Below are 23,252 nucleotides of genomic sequence, written 5' to 3'. Positions count from 1 at the left end.
CCTTCCCGCCTCATTCCAGGGTTGCTGCTCCGAGCACGCGGCGCGGGCGCCCCGCTGGCTCCTTCCTGCTCCTCCCGCGGGGCCCGGGCGAGGGCAGCGCGTCCCGAGCGCCCATAAAGGCGGCGCGGGGCGGCGGGCGCAGCGGGTCGCGCCATGGCGGCCGCGTCGCAGTGCCTGGAGGAGGGCGCCGGGCTGTGGCCGCCGCGCCCGCCCGCGCCCTACAGCGAGGCGGAGCGCCTGGCGCTCGAGGCGCTCGTGGCGGGCGGCCCCGCGGCGCTGCGCGCCGTCCTGCGGCGGGAGCGGCTGCCGCCCTTCCTGTCGGAGGCCGAGGCGCGGGCCTCCGCAAAATACTGTAGTGAGAGTGGAGGTCATCTGTTTTTGAGAGATTCCACATGAAAAAGATGTATGAAAATACCTAGAATTTTAGCAAGCCCTATCTCAAGCTTCAGCATGACAAGACTGTGGAGTTTTCCACCTTATAAAGTATTAATAAAGATAAAAAAGAATGAGAAGCATGGGAGTGGTATTAGATTTTTCCTGGAGTGAGAATTACGTTTTTTTTCCTTCTCTCTCTCCCACAGCCAGCATTGTTACTGTTTTTTTTTTTTTTTTTTAATACTCCTGTTTGTACTTGATTAACCTGAACTCCACCATAAATTTGATATAGTAACAGTTTCCTTGACTACACTCCCTCTGGGGCAAGACTAAGTTTGAGCTTGAAAATTATTATTGCTGCAGTTTTTCTTTCCAAGCCTTCAGTGTGGTAAGTGCAACAAGAGTGGCACACACAGAGCAACGCTCTCATTTATGGAAGAAGAGATCAAATTTACTAAATTAACAAAATGAGGCTTTCTGGAGCCTAAGATAGTTAGGTTCTATTAAATGCTAGCATCTGCCCCAGGAGACGGCACTCGCAGTGTCTGAGAAGTTCATGGTCGAGGGGTAGTTAATTAAAACCGTCATGAGGCGGCGACGCTGCCGCCCTGAGCGCAGTTTTTTCCTCACAGCTTTTCCCGCCGCGGCCACGTGACGTAGCCGCCCGCGCTCGGTACCATGGCAACGCCCCCGTCACGTGGCTGCCCCTGCCTCCCGCCCTCCCCGGCGAAGATGGCGGCGCCCGTGGGGCCGGTGAAGTTCTGGAGGCCGGGTGAGGCCTCGGGGGCGCTTGGGCACGCGAAAAGCGGATTCTCTGTCGTGGGGGGCGGCCAGGCAGGCTGCCCGCCCGGGCGGCAGCGTCCTCACGGCCCTGAGCCGCCCCGTGTAGCGGCAGGGAGAAGGGGGCCTTTCCGTGCAGTGACCCTCCCCATGGCGGGAGGGGAGGGCCAGGGGGCTCTGAGCTGGGTGGTTATTTATTTATTTTCCCTAATTTGGGCACTGTGCTGTAGTACTCTGGTTTATGGAGCTATTCCAGGGTCCAGAGTGGCTCAGCCAACTGTTTCTTAGTCGTGTGTGTGTGTGTTATAGCATGTATATCGCACATATATAAAAATAAAAAAGCATAAGAAGTGTGGAGTGATATTAGACTTTCCTGGAGTGAGAATTACTTTTTTTTTCTTCTCTCTCAGAACCAGCATTACTAAGCTTTCTCTAAACCGTTTATTGTTATTTTTATTTTTTAATATTCCTGCTTGTACTTGATTAACCCAAACTCCAAAATAATGTGCAATAGGCATATTTTATAGGAAAATATTGTTTGCATTAATTTCTGTAAGGAAAACATTAGAAACTGCAGTGAAGTAAACAACGTGGATGATAGGAAGCAGCATCATTTGATTTGTCAGTATCCAAATATTCAAGTCACTGCTGCTTAAATTCCTCATTGTGCTGGGGAGCAGGTAGTTACTGGAACTGTTGCTAATTGTTCCTAAACTTGGTCTAGTTTGCCTTATTTTTTGCTTTGCTGTTCCCTATAGGGCCTAACTGTTTTTGAACAGTATTGTACTGATAAAATGGAAATAACCTGAACAGGCAGATCCTACAAAGCAGGGAATCTCTTTGCTCTTTCCACATTGAGTAATATAAGACACAGCTGCAAATGACTTCTATACTAAGATGTGCAGCTTCCTGTAGTAAAGGCTTTTTTTTTTTCCTTCAAGTTCACTTACATGATTCAGTAACTTTAGTTGTCAGTGGTTTTATGGTAACCTGCGGCAGGAGTAAATCACATTTCAGTTACTGAGGAAAACTCAGAAGCTAATGGCATATCTCAAAAGCAAACAAGGCTGGTTATTTATACAAATCTTGCTGGTCAGAGAGTTCTGCTGTATGTTTTACTGGCCAGCTTGGAGCATGTGGCCATGCTTCTGAAAAGAATTTAAAAATGCATCTGAAATGCAATAGAGAAAAATCTGAAAGAACCAAATGCCTTGATGTCTGTTTCTTCTGCGTGCTTATTTTTTTCCTCCTCAGTGTTCCGATAAAAATGTAGATACTAAAAAAAAAAAAAAATCCTAATGTGAGTAAGAGACACCTTTGATTTAAAGGATTTTATTATTATTATTATTAAATGTCATTTACTTATGTCGTCTAGGCACAGAAGGTCCTGGTGTCAGTATCTCAGAGGAGAGACAGAGTCCTGCTGAGAGTAGTGGTGTAAACATCTTTTATAATCCTTATGCTTCCCTTTCTATTGAGCAGCAAAGACAAAAGCTACCAGTTTTTAAGGTAAAGAAGTTTTGATTATGTTGAATTTCTTCTGTGGTAGCTGGCTTCTGTAGGTGTTTCTGAAAAAAACAATATAGAATCAGTTTACAGCGTAGAATAATGATTTTTGTGACCCTGTTCTCTCCGTTTGTTTGAATCAGTCGTCCAGTTTGACAGCTATTATCAAGAGTTTTTTTTTAGATTTGATGTTAATTACTATGTGTTTTGCAAACACTGTATATAGATTTTAATGAACTGTTTAACTTTTGACAGTAAACTATGGAAAATTAATTACTGTGTTTGTTGTCTGTATAGATATTGTTCTTTTAATTTATTTTCTTATTTTTATGCAAATCTGCTTTGCATAGGTGATTGTTGTTCTCTCTTTCAGCTAAGAAATCACATACTTTACCTAGTAGAAAACTATCAAACTCTGGTGATTGTTGGGGAAACAGGATGTGGGAAATCAACCCAGATTCCACAGGTAGGTGTGTAGAATTGCCCATTTATTTTGCAAAGAATGTTATGAATTATTGTATTGAAAACAAATAATTCATAAATTCTCTAAGTAACTGCTTTGCCTAAAGTCATCCATCAGTTAGTGTCATAATCACCAAAACATATGGGGTCTCCAGAACCAGAACCGTGCTGTAATCAGAGGATGACTGTTTTCTACCCCTGCTTATTTGTTTGCAGTATCTGGCAGAAGCTGGATGGACGGCCGAAGGGAGAGTTGTTGGGGTGACGCAGCCTCGTCGAGTTGCTGCTGTTACAGTGAGTTTCTCCACGTCTCTTTTTTTTTTTTTTTTAAGAATTGTCATTATAGCTTCCAATTCAAAACATTTTCTGTTGATTCTCTCTAGATATACTTTTTCAATTTTAGTAAAAAAAAAAAAAAAAAAAAAAAAAGCAATATCAGATTGAGATTTATTTTATTAGCTGACTAATTTGGTTGTTGCAGAATTAATTTATTATTTATTTATTATTAGTTGAATAAAAATGGAAGAGCTCCCGAATTAGTACACTATTCTGCTTATCCTCTTTGTAGATTTCTGGTGCTAGACACTGAATTCAGCCTGATTAGTAGGTCCTGCCAAAGATGCTAAGTCTGGAATAGCAGATGTAGACGCTTTGAAGTAAAAATAAATTGCATCAGCAGAAATGTGTATAGGAAATTACAGCTGTGTAAGATTGCAGAAAGATTGAGTCTGGACTGTAATTCTGCTCATGTGATCCTTGATTTCCTTCACAAAGTGAGGCAGTGATGTAAATATAAGCACAGTGATATAACAAATGGAAGAAGCATACATTCTTCTACCAATTCATATCTAATTTCATATGTTTTGCCTTGTAAGAGAAAAGAAGAAATGTTGAGTTTATTATGCTAAGTCTTTGTCCTATAGGTTTCTCAAGTAGATTCACCATGAAACAGATTTGGGAAAACACACTAAAATGTTTAAAAAATAACTACCAATTATGTATTCAGTATAGGAGCAGAATGTAATTGTGAGTCAAGAACAAATAGTTCTTTGGAATCAGTAGTTGTGTTCTTGTTTCCTTTATGTTTCTTTGCAGACCAAAGCAGTGGTACAGTGAGGTTTGCCCCGAGCTGTCTCATCTGTTGTAAGAGGCTCTTTTCTTAGGTTGCAGGCCGAGTTGCTGATGAAAGGGGCGCAGTGCTGGGCCATGAGGTCGGATATTGCATCCGCTTTGATGACTGCACGGATCCACGGGCTACAAGAATTAAGGTGAAATATGAACAATATTTGTTGAAAACGAAGTTGAAATTTGAACACTCTTAAAGTGTTTCTGCAAAATTAATGCGAGTTTTGTGATGTCAGGTAAAGAGGATAGATAGCATTTCTGTTCTCCAGATGGGTATGCCAAGATCATGCTTAAAATTATCGTGGCTACTTGAACCTTAATAAAGTGAATGTGTTCTGTTAATCTGGTTAAACCTAAAGGAGATGCTCAAGGTTGTCATAGCCAGATACTGCTGCAGCACTAGTGGCAGCTGATCTGCCACTCAGTAATAGCAAAAGGCTGCAGTGAATCAAAGCTAAAGCATCCTCGCCATTCTAAAAATAGATTTTGATTAAAAAAACGTGGATAGAAAAGTAACGGACTGGCTGAAAGTGATCTGATATGGGCTAAAGAGCAGGCTTTGCAGCTGTTCTTTAGCACAGTAAGCAGTTCGTGTTGTTTGTTGTGTACAGATGGGAGCTAGATTTAGTTCCTTTGGAATAGCAATGATGATGACTGAGATTTGCATAATTTACATTTGATTTTTTTTCCCTAAAGCTACCAGTACTTTCTAAAGGGAAGGAAATGGAGATGTTTATTAATTGCAGCTGATTTTTTTTTTTTTTTTTTAGCGTGATGATTCATCATTTGGGCATGGAAATTTGGAGAGTTTTTTTTAATCTTCTTCTCCAGTTCCTGCCCTATTCAGGGCCACAGCCTCAGTCCCAGGTCAACAGTAACTATTTTTTGATGGCTCATAAGGTGACTTTATACTGGCTGAAAGTATCAAATTAAAATGATTTTTTTTGTTGTTAAAATGTTTACTTTTCATGTGTTCTGTAGTCAAATGATACTTAAGTTCCCTTCCTTGAGAGGGTCAGGCATCAGGATCAGTGCAGAGAATGGTATCTGTAGAGCAGGTTTACTCATATTACAGACAAGAGTGAAGAAGGAAACTTTGATTGCCCTGTTCCAGTGTTAGCAGTCTGTTATTTTTTCAATATAAAAATAATTCATTCTCAAAAATTCAAAACTGGTTAAAAAAGGTTACTTTGCTTATCTTCAGGACTAGCAGCCAGAAGTACCTATCTGTCTTCTGTGCTGAAAGCAGATCAATTCAATAGATTATTAGAAAATGAGAGGCGAGAAGAAATTTAGACAAATGTCTAAAAAATAATATGGATAATTAAAACTATCTATATCTGTTTATTTATTGAGTTATTTTTCATTTTTCTTTGCATTCGCTTTTAGTTTCTAACTGATGGTATGCTGGTGAGGGAGATGATGGCCGATCCACTATTAACGAAATACAGGTAAGGAAATGTTGAATAAATGTTTGCCGAAGTATATTGTTGGTAAATGGCTAAATTTTATGTATTCGACTGAGGTACGGTCGGTATAAGTTGAAACATAAAGCTTTGAAAATTATTTAAAAACTTGACTTTTTAATGTTTTATAGACTGTTAGTAAATTATTTGGTTATTGCAACACCAAGCCCATTGTGCCGTGGTTTTAGAACAAGAGAGAAACGGGTGGCATGGAGTCTTTTCATTTTTTTTTCTTTTCTTTCTGTTTTTCTTTTCATTTACTAGTTTCCAATTTCTCTTTGTCACGATAGTCAAATTAGAAACAAAAAAAAGGCAACAAGAAGAAGCAATTTTACTTCTGGCATCCAGAAAACCTTTCCAGTGTTGTATAGGTCTTTCTTCCTCCACTCCTGTCCAAAAATAAAGAATAGTAAATACATACCACGGGTACTGTTGTACTATTATTTGCCATTGTCTTGCCTGCTTTGGAAATGGAAAGCTCTGCCTCTCTGCTTTTTTTTTTTTTTTTTAAATTCTCCACTTCTCTTAAAGAATGTTAGCATCGATAGTTCAACATATTTTAAATTGTGGTATTTGAAGAAAATGATTTCAGTGTCAGTCAAACTAAAAGATAAGACTAAAGTCTTATCTTTGTGCTTTATTCACAGTGTCCTCATGCTGGATGAAGCCCATGAAAGGACTCTTTATACCGATATTTCCATTGGCTTATTAAAAAAGGTTATTTCTTTTTAATATCTTTTGTCATCTGTTTATGTTTCCTGCCTTTTCACTAAACCTGTAGTTCAAATGAGTGAGAGATGAATTTCTAGTTCTGCATTTATCCTACAGGTTTTACCTTTTGTTTTCCACATCTGATACTCAGCTCACCCTAAGCCCTTTCCCACCATAGTAGTTTCTCCTCTAGTTAGATGACATTAGCAAAAAGTCAGTTTTCATTTTGCTGATCCTGTGAAGTGATCTGATAGGCATCCATTGTCAGTTTTGAACCTGCCAACAATCTGATTCCCCTCGGGAATTAATAGTAAGATATAATGATTACAGGCTAAATAACATTATTTTTTAACCTTAAATATATAGAAATATATAAAGCTTCACAAATAGTCTCCAAGTTGATACGTCTGAGTAATATGGATTCATTGGCTGTTTTATGGCAACCAGAGTATTTCTAAAGAGGAGTCACTGGTAGTCTGGGTGCTTTAAAACTTTGTTTCTGGACTTGTATCTCAAAAACATTTTTTACTTTGTATGTTTTTGCTCTGTCTTAGATTCAAAAGAAGCGTGGGGATCTTCGGCTGATTGTAGCTTCTGCCACCTTGGATGCAGAGGTAAGAGGTTTGGTTTGGTTTGAGCTGACGTGACTTCAAATGGCAACTGCACTTGTATTTATGGACACCTTGTCCTTTACATGCTGACTGCTTCTTGTGAAGCGTTACTGTGTTTGAGTGGTGATGTAGACAAACGCAGGAAAGGCTCTGCTGCTGTTAAATTGTTCTGTTCACTTTTTATTTTGTATTGGTGTACCTTGTGAAGGTTACAGTTGACATGAAGCTTGTTACAATTAACATTAAGAAATACTAATAATTTTACTCATGTTAACTTATGTCTCTATATACCCATTTGCTTAAGAGCAGTAAGTTTACTTCTTTATTGTGCAGAAAATAGAAATCTGCTACTAACTGTTTAACTGATTCTACCTGTTCTTTCTATTGCTATAAAGTACTTAACATACTTAATTACAAGAAATTTAAATGTATGAAGGGGATGTACACAAATTTACAGTCAGCTTAATTGACTTTTTCAAAGAGAGATCTCTTTTTGGTAAGAGCTGTAAAATTTACTTAGTCAACTCAACGTGTAAAGGAATATGTAAGCCCTTCCCCAAACCTTTAATAATAATAATTTTGAAGTTCTGCTTACCTTTGAGCTTGCTACTGCTGCAGAAGATCCAATGCAAATAATTATGTATCAGCTTTTTCCAACTGTATCAGCTGATGTAACTAAACACCTCTTTTCTGTCTTTGCTTCTCAAGATGATAAATATGCAAGACAGTCTGTTTGTGTTAAATACCTGAATTGCAACCAGAATAAGGTCAACAGAATCTAGCGTCAAAACTTTAAAATCAGAACTTTATCAAAATACTGTTGAATTTACAAAGAGATTATTCAAGTAATACTGATTTGACTTTGTCATGTGTTTATATTTCTCTTTTAATTCTTGAAAGTGTCAAACTGAAAGTGTTTGGTTTTAATATAGAAATTCAGAGACTTCTTTAATCAAAATGAGACCAATGACCCCAGCAAAGATACCAGTGTGATCCTTACTGTGGAGGGGAGAACATTTCCAGTGGACATCTTTTACATACAGAGGTCTGTTCCTGTTTGGTCTTGTTTGTGGTAATCAGGAGAATGTGTGTCCCTGGTGTCCTTTCAACTAGATAAAAAGCTCAGCAGTTCCCAGAACACAAATGGGGAGGTGTAATATTTAATTTGGGCAATTTAGCCATTCTTTCAAAATACTTTTGGTACCAGCAAAGTAAGTGTGACTTTTTTTTCCCAATTGAAACAACCTTCTGATTTCATGAGGGACAGGAGGAGACCTAGTTACAGAAGAACAGCTTTGGACATTCCTCCTCCTTTTTGCTCATTGACTTAATGCTGTTTTCCTTAAAGGGTGCAGGGACATAACTATAGTTAAGAATTAATAGGGAACTACAAGATCAACTACATTTTAAGGAAAGAGTTGTTCAAACTTAGGTGCATGATACTGAGTCTGGAGCTCCACTCCCATTAACTAGTAAATTGATTATATGAAAGAATAAAATAGATTTATAAATAATTTTTTTTTTTAGATCAAGCTGATGGTTGTAGTGGGGTTTATGTATTTGTAGTAAGCACTTTGAATATTTGCTTTCAAATATAGCATTATATTAAAAAAAAAGAAGCCATGCAGGAGATTGCTTTTAGCGGCAAAACATATGTAAATAAAACTTTTTAAGCTTACAGTGGTGTGAAGGAAACAAATGACTTGCTAAAAGCTGACTCCCAAGGATACACTATGAATTAAATGTGGTTGAATTATAACATTCCCAAATTGTCTCTTTTTTCTTTACTGAAGTGTCTGTGCTTATTTTTTCCACTAATATCTCTGCTTTTTTATCTTCTTTTTTTTTTTTTTTTTGTACCTCCCTGCAGTCCTGTACCAGATTATATACAATCAACTGTGGAAACTGTGATGAAAATTCACCAGGCAGAAAACGATGGGGATATTCTAGTATTTTTAACTGGCCAGGTAGACAAAACTGAATTGATAAATACTTTTTTGCTTTACAGTATTGTGGCCTTTTCAAAGCCTTCTTGTCCTCCTGCTTTCCTTAGCTCTGCTACTTTACGCTTATTAAAGACAATGATCCAAATGAGTAGAATTGAGCTAGTCTCAGTGATTTCTAGAAGAAAATAAGTATTAGGATAACAGCTTATCATTCCTCCATCAAGAAGCAAGCTTCCTTCATTGGCTTCACTAGTATCTTGTGTTAAATTCTGTAGGTTTTCAAGAGAAACTCTCCATCCCTCATTACTGATTTGACTTTGAAAGAGTAAATTAAATACCTGAGGAGATGATGTCTAAAAGTTTTGTTGTCTCTGTTTAAGGATGAAATATCTCAGGTGGTCTCTGAGATTAAATTTGGATTTGAACAGCAGATGTTAATGCTGCTACTGTGTCGTTCTTGGCCTAGACACACAGCTTTCTGCACAATCAAAATAGATCGGCCTTTCACTTTGTTATCACAGCTTAGAGATGCATAGGAAAACACTCCTGCTTCCTTCTTACAGAACTTGCTGTCCAGTCCTTTCTTGGTGATTTTTCTCATGCATTAGTGGAGTGTGATGCTGTTTCAAATAACATGGAACGTAAATATATAAGAATGTGTTCATCTAAATAACAAATTATATAGAGTATTGAGGGAGCAACTCCAAAGATCCATTAAAATTGTATCAAGATTATTATTTTGTATTTTTTTGTTTATCTTGCCTTTTGATTTGGTTGTAGGAGGAAGTGGAAACTGTTGTTTCTATGCTAATAGAGCAGGCTCGGGCCCTCTCTCGCACTGGAATGAAGAAGCACCTCCGTATTCTCCCTATGTATGCTGGCCTGCCTTCTGTCGAGCAAATGAAGGTGTTTGAGAGAGTTTCTCGCAGTGTCAGAAAGGTAGGGCTGCTGTGCACTCCAGAAATCTGCTTTTCACAGATTTTGTATATGACATTCATATCATGAAACTATTGCAAACTCTGTTTTGGATGAAAAGGTGCATTATCTGGGTCTCTTAATACTGTGTGTGTGTGTCACTTTTTGTAAAGTGAAACTCGTTATCTAACAACATCTTTTTCCTGGCTTTGCTCTTCATTTTTGTTTAGGTCTCCATGTCAGGTTTTACACCTGCTGGACTCTGAGTAACAAAATTGTCCACCTGGTGTTGGAGGATGTTGAGTGATAAAGAAAATACTACTTTTTTCCTTCAGGATATGTCATTAATCAATAAACTTCCAAGACTTACCTTTTTAATTTCAAGTGAAATTCCCTGTTTTTCTTGCAACAGTTGGAATTAAAAATCTGCCACAGTGCCCCACTCCGTTGTTGCAAATGTGTTTAAAAATATAGCTGAGAAGCAGAAAGAAGCTCTTCTTACTTTTATGTGGCTGCATGAGAACACTTGATTTTCAATCAGATTATGGTTTCTCTGCAAAGACAGCCAAGTTCTTCCACTTTTACAAAGAGAATAAATTTGAATAAAAAAGTGGTGGTGAAACTGTGGAAATTGGGCTCATTTTGAATTGACAACTGCTGCATGTTCTGTGTCTTTTTTTGTACTCCAGAACGTGATTACTGGGTCTGTCATATCTAAGATCTGTTAGGTGGCTTCTGTTTGAGTCCTGGCGCACTGATGCGACGGCTCGTTAGTGTCCTGGTGATTGGAGGGTTCACTGTGTCCTGGCGTCTGGGTCTGCAGGTCATCGTAGCCACCAACATTGCTGAGACCTCTATCACAGTGCATGGAATCACGTTCGTAATTGACTGTGGTTTTGTGAAGCTTCGGGCCTACAATCCAAAAACAGCCATCGAGTGCCTTGTGGTGGTACCAGTATCCAAAGCTTCAGCTAATCAGAGAGCAGGACGTGCGGGCCGGAACCGTTCTGGAAAATGTTACAGACTTTATACAGGTGAGTGATTTGATGTGCAGAGAACTTGCTCTTGTGAGACTAGAGTTTTGTTTTACAGTATTTTTAGGACAACATTAAGGACAACATAAATGCATTTCCATTTTTACTTCGAGCAGCAGATTAATAATTTTGCCAGAGTGAGGCAAAATTGCATTGTTTAGAAATGCATTGCTCACATGGCTTGTGTTTGTGTTTCATAAAATGTTCCTTATGCTTAACACGAGTGGGAGAGGTACTGTGAGGCTGGCAGCAATTGTAAGGCTGTCATGGTGATACAGCTCTTAGTGGCAAATCTGCAAAGTATGTTTGTCTTTTATGATGCTTTTGGTTTCTGAGTGTTTACTCAATTACTTCAATTTGCACTACCCACCTATAATACACTGTAGTATGAATCAAGTCTCCTTTAGAGTGCGTGTCTAAAAGAGAAATCTGGAAAATCTTCAAACTATTGAGGAAAACTTCCTCTTTTTGTGTTTCCTCTTAGCAATAGGTGCAGATACTTCCCTTGAACTGATAGGGCTGGTGCTGTACAAAAATAACTGCTATAAATGAATCTGTCAGGCGTCTGGTAATGTTCAGAAAGTTGCAATGCAACTTCAGCACCTCCTTTAATTAGAGAATGCTTTACAGTAGAGCAGTGCGATCGTGTCTATGGCTCAGGTTCCCTTTGCTTGTGCTGGAGCTTTGAAATTTCGCGATCAAGTGTGCTGAGCACCTCTACTTTGGCACATACTTTGTTTCCAACCTCATTTTCTGTGAATAATTATTTAAAAACAATATTCTTACAGTGAAAATACGCTCGGTTTCTAGTTTTGTCTCCTCTTTAAAAAAACTTTTGTAATATTTGCACACTGCATTTCATTTGCATGATAAAAATATCAAACTCATAGAAGAAAAAACATTTTCAGATTTTGTGATGAATGTACAAGATTTCAAATTAATATGTGGCTCAACTGCAGAGTCAATGTAGAAGAACATTTCCTGTTGAAATTATGCATTAAAGTTCAAATAACTTAAAATATAGCAATTGAAGAAACCTCATCTTTGGGTTGCAGTATTTTTAACACCTTTTAAGTACTTGTATTTCATTTTTCTAAATTGAAATGAGTACAGTACTGTCATGTTGACTGCATGTAAAGGAAGCTGAAAGCCAATCCTGAATAGCCTTTTTTCCCCAACAGAGGAAGACTTTGAGAAGTTGCCACAGTCTACTGTACCCGAGATGCAGCGCAGTAACCTCGCTCCTGTCATCTTGCAGTTGAAGGCTTTGGGAATTGATAACGTGCTCAGGTTCCCCTTTCTTTCGGTGAGTCTTAGGCAGTGGAATCTGTCCTCCTTTAGCAAGGTGGAGGATCATGAGAAGTCTTGCTTATAGCCCTCAGAGTAATTGGGCAATAACCATTGCCCTATTGCTTTCAAATATGAACCTCATGGGCCACTATCTGGTAGTAAAGTAGCTTTCTGTGAATCAACTTGTGCAAATAACGTGTGACAATTTAGAAATAGTGAGAATTTACATTCTAAAATTTCTGTGAAGTGTCAAGAATGAATTTTCAAAAAATAGTTGAGATTCTGCAGAACAGTAGTTCCTTTGCACTGAATTTGTAGGGAAAAAAAAACATATCTGCAGGACCAAAATGGTGCTTTATCGTTAAGAAAAGCAATACCAATTTTTAAACTGTCTTTCCCTAAAGTTTTTGGCTCCTTCTGCTAAAATTTTGATTCCATTGATGTGGAAGGACTAATATAATAGTATTAGGAGAGAAAGTTAAGCAGTAATTGTTCTGATCACCTGTGTTGTCACTGTTGGACAGAGACTAATGTTTTCTAGTGTGGCCTAATTCTGCATACTGACAGGACCTTGAGACCATCATAGTGATGATGCTGAGCTCTCTATCCATTCTGGATAGGTAGAAAGATAAATAAATAGAGTTTAGGATTTAAACGAATGAAAAATCTAATAGATTTTGTGAATACTCGTGTTCTTATGATAATAACTTTAAATAATGCACATTTTTTTCCTTCTCAGCCTCCTCCTGCACAGTCAATGGTGCAAGCTTTAGAATTGCTGTATGCTTTAGGAGGTAAGAATATTTTGCTTTGCTTTACTTGTGTTGCAGGAGATGTGGAAGAAAAAAATGTTAATTTGTATTTGATGTTGGGATAGCAATTAATCAAACCTGCTTTTGAGAACAGTTCTTCGAGTATGAGAAAATACAACCTTGAGCAGTGCGGACGTTTTGTTGGTGTTTTGTAAAGTGTACCTGAGTTTTCTCTGAGCTCACTTTCTATTCCTCCTAGGTTATTTCAGTAAGGTAGGCAAGCAGAAGGCAGTAATCACTTTCTGGGAGGAAATCTCTCTACTGTGTATTTCCTTGCACTTTCATGAGAGGTGTCAGCTATTTGCTATGTCTAGGAACAGGACCCTGAACTGGTTAGGGTGTTGGTTCATGTTAATGGGCAGTTCCCTTGTTCATTTTTCTCCAATTCTTATGGAAAGGATGACGATATGGATGGAATTAGGACACAAAGCTGAGTAGTACTAAATTTATTTGTATGCCATTATTTGGTAAGTTGTTAGATATTCAAGTTGGTGGTGTAGTGGTGAACATACGTTTTTGTGTTACTGTGCCAGTATACCTGTGTACTGTGTAAAGTTTTATATGTTTATATAAATATAAACCTGTAGTCTCCAAACCTGTAGTCTTTTCAAGCATAAACAACAAACTTTGAAAGTGCAGCTTTGTCAACTCCTGCATTGTCAGATTGATTATAATAACATGGAAATTAGATGGCTTAAAGTAATTGCCACTTCATTTATTTCCTGGTTAGGTTTTAAAAAGTGCCTTGTTTCCATTTGAATGGTATCTGCTAGCATGCAACATTCATTATCGGATCTTGATGTGTTTGCTTATATTTATCCATATATAAGAAAAGTGCAAGAACTCTGCATAAACATGGCAAATAAAATCTGATGCTTGAATTTGAGAGGCAAGGCACTGGAGACTAGATTGAAAGTTTAATAGTTTGCTTCTCCATCTGTTAGCAAATCAAATGTCACACTGTAGTTCTTCAGACATTCTTGTTGATTTATAAAGGAGGTACCAATGTCAAAAGTTATCAACAGCACATGTAGTTATACTTTAAAAAATGTGTTCTAGCCTGTGGATATACTCTGAAAGTAGCATTGCTAAAAGGCTACATCTTACACAGAGCAGTCCTGTCAGTGTTAACATTGACTGTGCAGCCGGGCCAGAGTTCTGACAGGAGTTTTGGATGTTAATACATTTCTGAACATGTCTTTGGCCTTCAGCTTGCAAACTTTGACTTACTACAGGCCGATCAGTGAACTTGTCCTAACTTTGTCAGCTGTGAATGCATGATGCAACCACTTAAAAAATGTGTTAATCGTTCCCCAAAGTAGCAGATTTACACCTGGGTGGATCGAAACTGCATTTCCCACATGCAGCATCTGTGTTTCATTGCACAGCACAGCGGCTTTTTAAGCTCTTAGATGCACGTGTATATGCAGCTCCTAAAATAAGTTTGCTCTAGTTTTAGGGTTGAAGTTTTTGGTTATGGACAAGCCAAGTCAGTTTTCAAGCAGCCAGTATGGACAAGCCAAGCATGAATGTTTAAGAAAAGCCAGTGTACTAGACCCTGAGAGCAAAGGCTCCTATTCAATACCTGTAAATTTTTAAGCATGCTGGAGTTATATTTTTGTTCACAGTGTTTTGTTCACATTTCCTTAAAACAAATGTAAAACAAAGCCGAAACCTGGCACAGGCATATTTGATCAAAATAAAACTCTGCTGTACTTTAGTAATTAACTCAAAACAATATTTGCTCCATTACAAAAAAAAAAAAAAAAAAAGAAAAAAGAAAAAGAAAAGGGTAGTGTAAAAGAGATTTGTGTAAGATTTTGGAAGAGTTTTGTGTCTGTTTTTCCTTGGTTCTTTGCAGCCATTTCAAGCTTGGAACAACAGTTTTCACACTAGCTTCACAAACCAGTGTGGAGCCAGGGTATGGCAAGGATGAATTCACAGCCAAAACTGTCTTAGGGAAGTGGAGAGGAAAGGTCAGTAAACTCCTTGATTAGCTCTGTAATGTTTGGGCAAGGCTATTATGCTCCTGGTAGATTCACATACAAGTGCAGAGCTCTTCTCTGTTGGCTGCTCAGTTTTTGCAGCAAGTGGTGGTGTTTGACTTGAAGGAGTGTGTTTGCAGCTGTGTGAGATGCAGATTTACTCTAGTTTTTATTGCTGCAGTTTAAGGTGGTTTGTTAAGGAGCTTTTATATAAGCTGCAGAGGTGAAGTTACCCAAGAGTTTGCAGTAAGGCCTCAATTTCTCTTATGCAGGTGCATACACGTATTTCATCATTCGCCTTGTAAGAACAGGCAAATGTGCAATTTAGGGTGAGGACCCTGTCGTGCCACCGGGTGCCGCCTGGGAGGCTTGTGCAGAGCAGACCCTTCTGTGGTTGAGATGGGTCTGTGGGATAAGCACACCACTGCTTTCAGCCTGGTTATATTCATAGCTGTTTACACCAGGAGCAGCTTTTCAACTTGATCCTTTGATGCCCCTTTGAAAATCTCAGTTGTCAGTTTCAGGTCATTATTTTAAGCCTAACGTAGGAGAACAGAGATAAACAGATAAAAACTGGCTTTATTTTTAGCTTTATTTCGGATACAAACAGATCTTCAATGTTATCTTGTAAGTCGTGGCCTATTAGAAACAACTACTCCAGTTATGTTAAAACTTCTTCCTTCTTCAGCCCATCACATAGTTGTGAGGGTTTCTTGGGAATTTTAAGGCAAAGTATTTGACTAATCTCTCCGGGGTGTGTTCGGTCAAAATCTTCTCAAGACCTTTTCCTAAGCAGAGCTTAGGGAAGAGCTGAAGAGCTCTGATTTCCTAAATACCTGGTGTAGTGGTTGCTTCCAAGATTACTTCAAGGAAACCTTGACCTGTGCCAAACTTGTATCCCGTGCAGACCTTTGTAGCAGTACACCCAAAGAGATCTACCCATAAACCATAGACCCATGCAAAATTGTATTGATGCTTGTAGATTCAGCTATTATGCTTGATGTAGGAACAATTTAGCTTGATGTAGGAAGCTAAGAAGAACATAGTTTCTCTCTTGTGTTTTTCCCCCCCCTAAAGATGAAGCCAATTTTATTTCTGTAAATGAAGGACTAAGTAGTTGAAGGTACTGATGATGGGAGCAGTTAAGCCCCTACCCTAGCCCTCCCTTCATTTCTGCAGTTTCTGGGGTATTGTGTTGACCTGTATCACTTGATTGTTTCATATGAGCTGCCTGTTGTACCTGTTTCTTAGAAAAAGATTTTTGGCAATATGTAAAATGTCTGTTAGGCCTTTTTCAGGGTAGGGTGTAGTGAGCTTGCTACTTTGTCATAAAATGTTACAGGGTCTCAACCACTAAAGGAAAGTAAGCACTTGATGGAGGGATTTGTGGCTTTACATATGCTGCCTTGAGTTATAGGAGATCTCATTCTTTGACTTGATTTGTGGTTTTGGTTCTCTCTGAAACATGACTAAAGCACAACTGTGGTTTTTTTCACCATGCAGTTTGACATACAGCCTGTGGGCCGCAGTAGTTTTCTCAGTCTACTCTGCTATGGTTATTGTTGCACTCCAAAGTGCTCCAAAGTCCTGTTATTTAGTCCGTCCTTATGCAGCTTTTCTTGTGCTCCGTGTGTGTGTCGCTCTGATACTTTCCTGTGTCTGTCACCCAGATTCGTTTCTTGTTCTATTTCCCACGTCCTCCTACATGGGCAGTGCTTTGCCATTTTTTTTCTTTGAATTTTCCACACAATGCTCAGGGTTAGAACATCACCCCGTGGCTTGCATGGGTTGCACTCGCTGCAGCTATTTAATTCTAGCAGGCTGTTCCTCTGAAATGGAAAATATGCAGGAATGTTCACTAGTGACTGGAACTGAAAATCAAGCTGTCGTGCGTCTGCCTTGCACCTCTTCACCTCCCATAAAATCTCTTCAGCTGGACTGTGGCTGACATATAATTGAGGCATGAGGCAGAAAAAACTGCAGAGAAATCTTCCTTATCTCTAGTTTAGATGATATTAAAATTGAATCATTTTTCTCCATGACCTAAGCAGATATGACTCAGAAAAATGACAGCACGTCACCCCATAATACTGCTTCCCGTTCCACAATTATGTCTCTTTCTGTAATTATACCCATTTTTTTTCTTATGAGCACTCCTGCTTTTTCTCACCTTGATCAAAGATATTGCTAAATACTGCAAAAGGAGATGCATGACTCTAACACTTAACTTTCTAGACTAAGCACTATCAAAAATGCTTCCTTGTAATTCACTGAAGAGTCAGGCCCTTGGACTGTTGCATTAAATTTGACTGCAAGTTTTCTAAATTATTTGCAAGAGCAATAGAACGAAGGGACTTGTATGTAGAAGTATCTTTCCCAGTGTATAAGTGCCTTTCCCAGGCACTTTTGGGAGAGTATGCTAAGGTGCAGTCCTCAAATTAAGTTTAGTACCAACTCAGCAATTTTTAGGAGCATTTGTTGTATTTTAGTCCCTAATTCTGCTCTTTTGTCCACAATAAATTCTTAAAAAAGACTTTCAGTGCTACTCTTGTGTATATTACAGTGCATTTGTTAATGTGTTGCAGGTTTGGATACACACTGCCGTTTAACAGAACCTCTTGGAATGAGAATAGCAGAGTTTCCTTTGAATCCGATGTTTGCAAAGATGCTTCTGGAATCAGGTAGGACAGAAAATTCCAGTTTTATTCTCAGTCTTCTGAATAGCAGATAACTGCCTCAAGTAATTGTTGTGTTGTACTGGATGCTTCCTAAACTTGGAACAAGGTATATGGTGTGAACTTTGGTGAAAATAAAAGACTTGGTTCAACTCATGGACATTTCTAATAAAGTTAATTGAAGTCTAATCAGTTTGTCTTTGAAGCTTCCTATTAAAAATATTCTCCATTATACTCAAAAATCCAATAGTAATATGATAAAAATATTCTGCTTTTCCTCTGTGTTATCCTGTATTTTGTTAGGTTGAAGGAAAGAGTTTCCATTTCTGACTTTCTCTATTTACTCTTCAGGAAATTTTGGCTGCTCCGAGGAGATTTTGACTATTGCTGCCATGATGCAGATTCAAAACATCTTTGTGATCCCTCCAAATCAAAAATCACAAGCTGTAAGTTCAGTCACGTCTCATTTTTTGTTTAGTTCAGTGTTTCTAAATTCTGTTAAGTGCCTGTTAAGGCTGCACATTTGTATCAAAATGGAACAAGGTCTCTACCTCTGGGTTATAAATAAAACAAGAAGTTGAGTAACAGTGGGAGTTCTTCAGTCCTTTGCTAGTGCTAAAGCCTCATTCTGAGAGCCAGATTCGTGAAAGGTTATAAAACAGTATTTATAACCACTGAGGTTTGTAAAAGCCCTAAAAACTTTCTTTTGAAAAGAACAGAAGGAAGACTTAAGATACCTTAATGGATGTCAGGACCTAATGTTAATGCATCCCTCTCCTATATTTTTGCCATCTATTTTCAGTTCATTTCTCTAATTTCAATTTTGGAGCTCCTCTGAGATATACATATATTGGCCAGTAGATTGATATTGCCTAAAGGTGCTGTACTTCATGGTAAGATTTAGGGTAGTCCCCAAGAAATATTGAAGATGATGAAGCTGAAGGTATTGGAAATAATTTTTGCAAAAATCAATTTGCCTATAAAAATCCATTTCTTCTTCTCCAGGCCAGGCAGCACAGAAAGTTTGCTGTGGAAGAAGGTGATCATCTCACTATGCTTAATGTTTATGAAGCCTTTGTCAAAGTGAGTCACTCTGAGTGCATATGGATTTTCAGGAATGGGTGAAGTTTCTAATTCTGAATCTGGAAGGCCTGGCTTATAGCATCCTCAAAGCTGTGGACTTGCCAAGGCTATCAAATACTTCAGCTATAAAAACTATATTAAGTTAATACTAGTATAAATATGATATTTATTTAAAAGGTATGGTCATATTTTGCCACATTTCTTCCTGTAGTCCCTCTGAACAGGGAAGAGAAAGAGTTCTGTGATTTGGGTACAGCACAGTTTTATCTGTGAACTTCTATAGACTTCTGCATTTTTGGACATCAATTGAAATTTTGTCTTTAGAATTTTAAATCTGCATAACTCTTCTTAAAAATATTAATGTGCAGAGAATCTTGGAGTAAGTGCTGGCTTCTGGAGAAATAGCCCTTTATCTAGAGGAGACCAGTGGAAATAGTGTACAGGAAAGGCTGAGATTGAAAACAGACTGATAAATGATATGAAGTATTTATTTGCGAGAATGGAATGACTGATGCTATTTTCCTTCCTCATTTATGAAGGAATGAGGTACACTGTGAGAAAATATCCCATGACTTTTATTCTGCTCTTATTTACAAGTTATTTGAAATAGATTTTGCAGTTAGTGGCAGTATGCTAGTTGTTCTGTAAATAGGTAATTTTCAGGGCAAATGACAAATATATTGTAGGAGATAGGGGAAAAAATAACACTAAGAATAAAACAAGGTAGTCTGAAAGAGTGTAGTTTCTGTTGGTGGTATTTGATTGCAACTTTTTCTTTGTTTCCCCCTCTTCTCTCCTCACTGTTCAGCACAGCAAGAGCTCTCAGTGGTGTCAGGAACACTTTCTAAACTACAAAGGACTTGTTAGAGCTTCTGTTGTAAGAGAACAGCTGAAAAAGCTACTTGTCCGCTTTAAAGTGCCAAACACATCCAGTGAAGGTGAAGACTTCCTTATTATTGTTTATTATTATTATTTATATATTTTTAAACTTGTTGCTTAGTATATATTCAAGATAGTCTCCACATTTTTAGTCCACTTCCTGCTTTTCATGTAACTTTTTTGAGTATTTTCTCCCTGGCAAAAAAAACATGTTAAATCAATCCATTTTTTTTTTCCTAAAAAAATGACTGTAAAAGAGCAATGTAAGCTGTTTTGGCAATTAACACTTATTCTGTTCTTAAAGTTTCCAATATATAGAGAGTATCACCACTTACTATATATTTAATGGTCAGATTTTTGAAAAAGTAAGAGATAAGTTACTGAGTTGCCCTTTTTGCCTTTTCAAAATAATTATTCATTACTATGTGTGATATGATATGCAGGCATTGGGGTTTGATATTTTTTCAGCTGTGTTGAGAGAGCTTGGTTACTATGAGTAGGTTTCAGTGCTTGACTCCAACTGCTCTAAAAAAATCAATCTTTAATTCTTAGCTGTCACACAAGGTTGCTCTAAGGACTGTGAAAACTATCTTCAGGGAGACACCAGTGGCAACAGTAGGTTTTTATATAGAAATTTTGGTATGTAGAGAAATGGAAGTTGGAAAAAAATGTGGAGTCTGTCTGCCTTCAAACTTTTGCTATCAAAGCCTGATTCCATGTAAGAGTTATTTGAGATGATTAAGTAGATTAAAGGATTGTTTTTTTTGCCCTTGCATTGATGCATTTTACTGAAAAAATTCTTTTCTTCAGGTGATCCAGATACAATTTTGAGGTGTATCGTTTCTGGATTCTTTGCTAATGCAGCTAAATTACATTCTACTGGAGTTTACAGGTAGGAAGTTGTAGTTTCATTGGAACTGTTGTTTAGTTTAACAAATTCCTTTCCTGTGATAAATCTAACTGTAACGGACAATCAAATGCCTCTCTAGATATTTGCAGTAAGAAACAAATGCTAATTGCTGTAGTAAGTCTTAAAGTTTTGTATTTTCAAACTACTGCAGCGTTTTTTTTTTTTAGTACAAGCAATTAGATACATTAGAAGTGGGTAGCTGTTACTATTAATTAGCTTGTGTTAATACAAGCAATCACTAAGTTTCTTTAGCAAAACTTGCAGTACACTCAATAAAGGTCTGAAACACTACTTTCACTTAGCATAGCTAGAAAGCTTCTAGGACATTAAATTCTCAGTCGTTTCTTTGGCCAGGATTTAAGCTTGGTTTCACCTTAAAGCCTGTCCATTAACTCTGAATACTTTGCACCAACTCAATGCCAAAAGGCATTGTTGCCTTTTATCGGTATTCTGGCAGGGGATGAAAGGAAGCAAATGTTAAATAATAAATCTATGCACATTCTGAACTAATATCTTGCTTTGAAGGACTATACGTGATGACCATGAACTTCATATTCATCCCACTTCAGTGCTGTATGCAGAAAAACCTCCACGCTGGTAAGTCAGAGCTGCTTTTGCTTGCTCTGTGTCCCAATAAGTCCTTCTGGAGCATCTGGGCATTTCCATGACTTTGCTGCATCAGTGGAGCAATAAACCTAGGAGATCATTGTGGAGAACTCAAGGGGTATTTCCTTTATAACTCTTTATAGGTAATATTCCAGTAAAACAGGGAAAAAGTGTGGCTTGCACTATCAATAAATTGCAGAAGTTGGAAAGCCGAGTCAGGTCCCGCGCTTTAAATTGCTCTCGGTGTGGCCTCGATGCACAGACAGAACTGGGGTTAATTACTTTTTATTATTAGCCTGTTAAGTAAATGTCCTGTCAAACAGGTATTGCAGTAATTGTATATTGCTTGCTAGGAGAGGGCTTATGTACGAGAGGGCGATGTGCAAGACAAAATGTTTGATGGCAGTTTATGGTTGTCTAGAAGATTGAGGAAAAATGGTTGTATTTTCATTTAACTTAGATGTTAGGATTTAATTTGTGTACCCGAAATATGAGTTAACAAATGGAAGTGTTGTTTCTAGCTACCAGCTGAATATGATCAATGTAAATATTTGACTCTTGTAAAAATTCTTGTCCTTTTTTGCCCACTGCTGTGACGGGGAAGCATAAACTTGGCCTGTGTACTCAGTTTCCTTTTAACTTTTGCTCTTACACATGCTCTTACACATTGCTCTTACACATACACATTACAGGGTCTGTAGAAGTATAACTGACTCGAACTTTCTCTCTCCTAGGGTAATCTACAATGAAGTCATTCAGACTGCCAAATACTACATGAGAGATGTGACTGCCATTGAGTCTGCGTGGCTCTTGGAACTGGCACCTCATTTTTACCAGCAGGGAACGGTATGGAATCAGCACAGACCCCAAACCCTTGTATCTGTATTGCTGCCTCTAGTATATAAACTTTTAGAAGTGTTCATGTGTGTCTGTTTAATAGCATAAAAATTACTTTGGGTTGGTTCATAAGTCATACTTCACACTTGGATTTTTAGAGGAGTCCTTACATTCATTGCAAATGTTTATGCAAATCCCAAGATCTCCTTTGAGTATTAATTATGCTTCCTGAAAAAAATCAGTGCCAGTCACTTAAAACTCAAAATGGGAAAGAATAGCTGCTATTAGTGCAAACCTCTGTTCCAGGTTCTTGATTGTTTTGTGTGTGACACCTTTGTATTAGGAATGGCTCATCAGTAATGTCTCCATGGCTTTGTGGCTAGACCTTATGTGCAGGTGTATTGTTAGGACAACATGTCTCTCTCTCTGCATTTTTACATGTTGAGAAATTGTTTCCGGTAGGAAATTGTGCATACACTTGCAATTACTTCAAAAGTATAGTAATATATATAATATATAGTATGTAGTATACCAACACCCCAAATCACTCTAAGATATATGTAACTTTTTGGCTTTGTAGATTTATTTTAGCTTTATCAATAACAAGCAGGTCTTGCGAGGGGTGGTTTTGATACTTGTATGAGTCAATTTAATTTGAGGTTAAAGACTGAGTGCATTTTAACAGAACTTTTTTGAATTGTGGTGCCATGTACTAAGCAGTTTTTTTCTCTTGCAGCATCTTTCTTTGAAGGCAAAAAGGGCCAAAGTAGATGACCACTGATTTGACGTGACTTTAATCTTGTGAATCAGATGCAGAACCTACCTGTGATTTGAAGGTGCCTACAGTCCCTTCAGCAGTCAGTACATCAGCAATCCGACCATGCATCAACTTAAATGTTTAAATGCCTGTCAGCCAGGATCTATAAGGGCATTCTGTTCATTATCTAACTGATCACTGTTGTTAATCTGGGCATGTGGCCTCTTTTAAAAAGGTAGACAAATGATTTAAAAAATCAAGAGAAACATTGCACCACAAAGAACTAAAAACTTGAAGAGGGAAACTGAGTTTCCGGAGTGGTACAATCGTCTTACAAGAGCAGGGAGTGGGGTGCTGTGCCTTTCGCTACCTGGAGCACTGTGACTGAGACTGACTTGTGACAAGAGGCAGCTTGGAGCAATGAACTAGTCCTTGAAATGCAAAGGGCTGCCATGGAAACATTGGTTTCATGCGACTGACTGTCCTA

The 23,252-nt window shown here is 38.1% G+C and overlaps 1 protein-coding gene across 1 annotated transcript; it reads left to right on the top strand.

Annotated features, from left to right (window-relative positions):
* The first annotated feature begins 1,107 nt into the window (after positions 1-1,107).
* DHX35 (DEAH-box helicase 35) lies at positions 1,108-22,808 on the top strand. Its single transcript, XM_010222982.2, has 22 exons — positions 1,108-1,147; positions 2,531-2,664; positions 3,035-3,127; positions 3,340-3,417; positions 4,287-4,391; positions 5,638-5,699; positions 6,362-6,431; positions 6,980-7,039; positions 7,969-8,081; positions 8,907-9,003; positions 9,763-9,921; positions 10,721-10,931; positions 12,113-12,237; positions 12,961-13,015; positions 17,604-17,699; positions 18,045-18,139; positions 18,699-18,776; positions 19,585-19,714; positions 20,466-20,547; positions 21,091-21,162; positions 21,906-22,017; positions 22,745-22,808. Exons 1-22 carry the CDS (start codon positions 1,108-1,110, stop codon positions 22,787-22,789), a joined length of 2,112 nt encoding a protein of 703 aa, XP_010221284.2. The 3' UTR covers positions 22,790-22,808.
* The last annotated feature ends 444 nt before the right edge of the window (positions 22,809-23,252 follow it).

Source organism: Tinamus guttatus, unplaced genomic scaffold, assembly GCF_059628265.1.
Source record: "Tinamus guttatus ecotype Peru unplaced genomic scaffold, ASM5962826v1 Tinamus_guttatus_pri_ptg001150l, whole genome shotgun sequence".
NCBI classification, from domain to species: domain Eukaryota; kingdom Metazoa; phylum Chordata; class Aves; order Tinamiformes; family Tinamidae; genus Tinamus; species Tinamus guttatus.
This window is presented reverse-complemented; position numbering and strand designations above follow the sequence as displayed.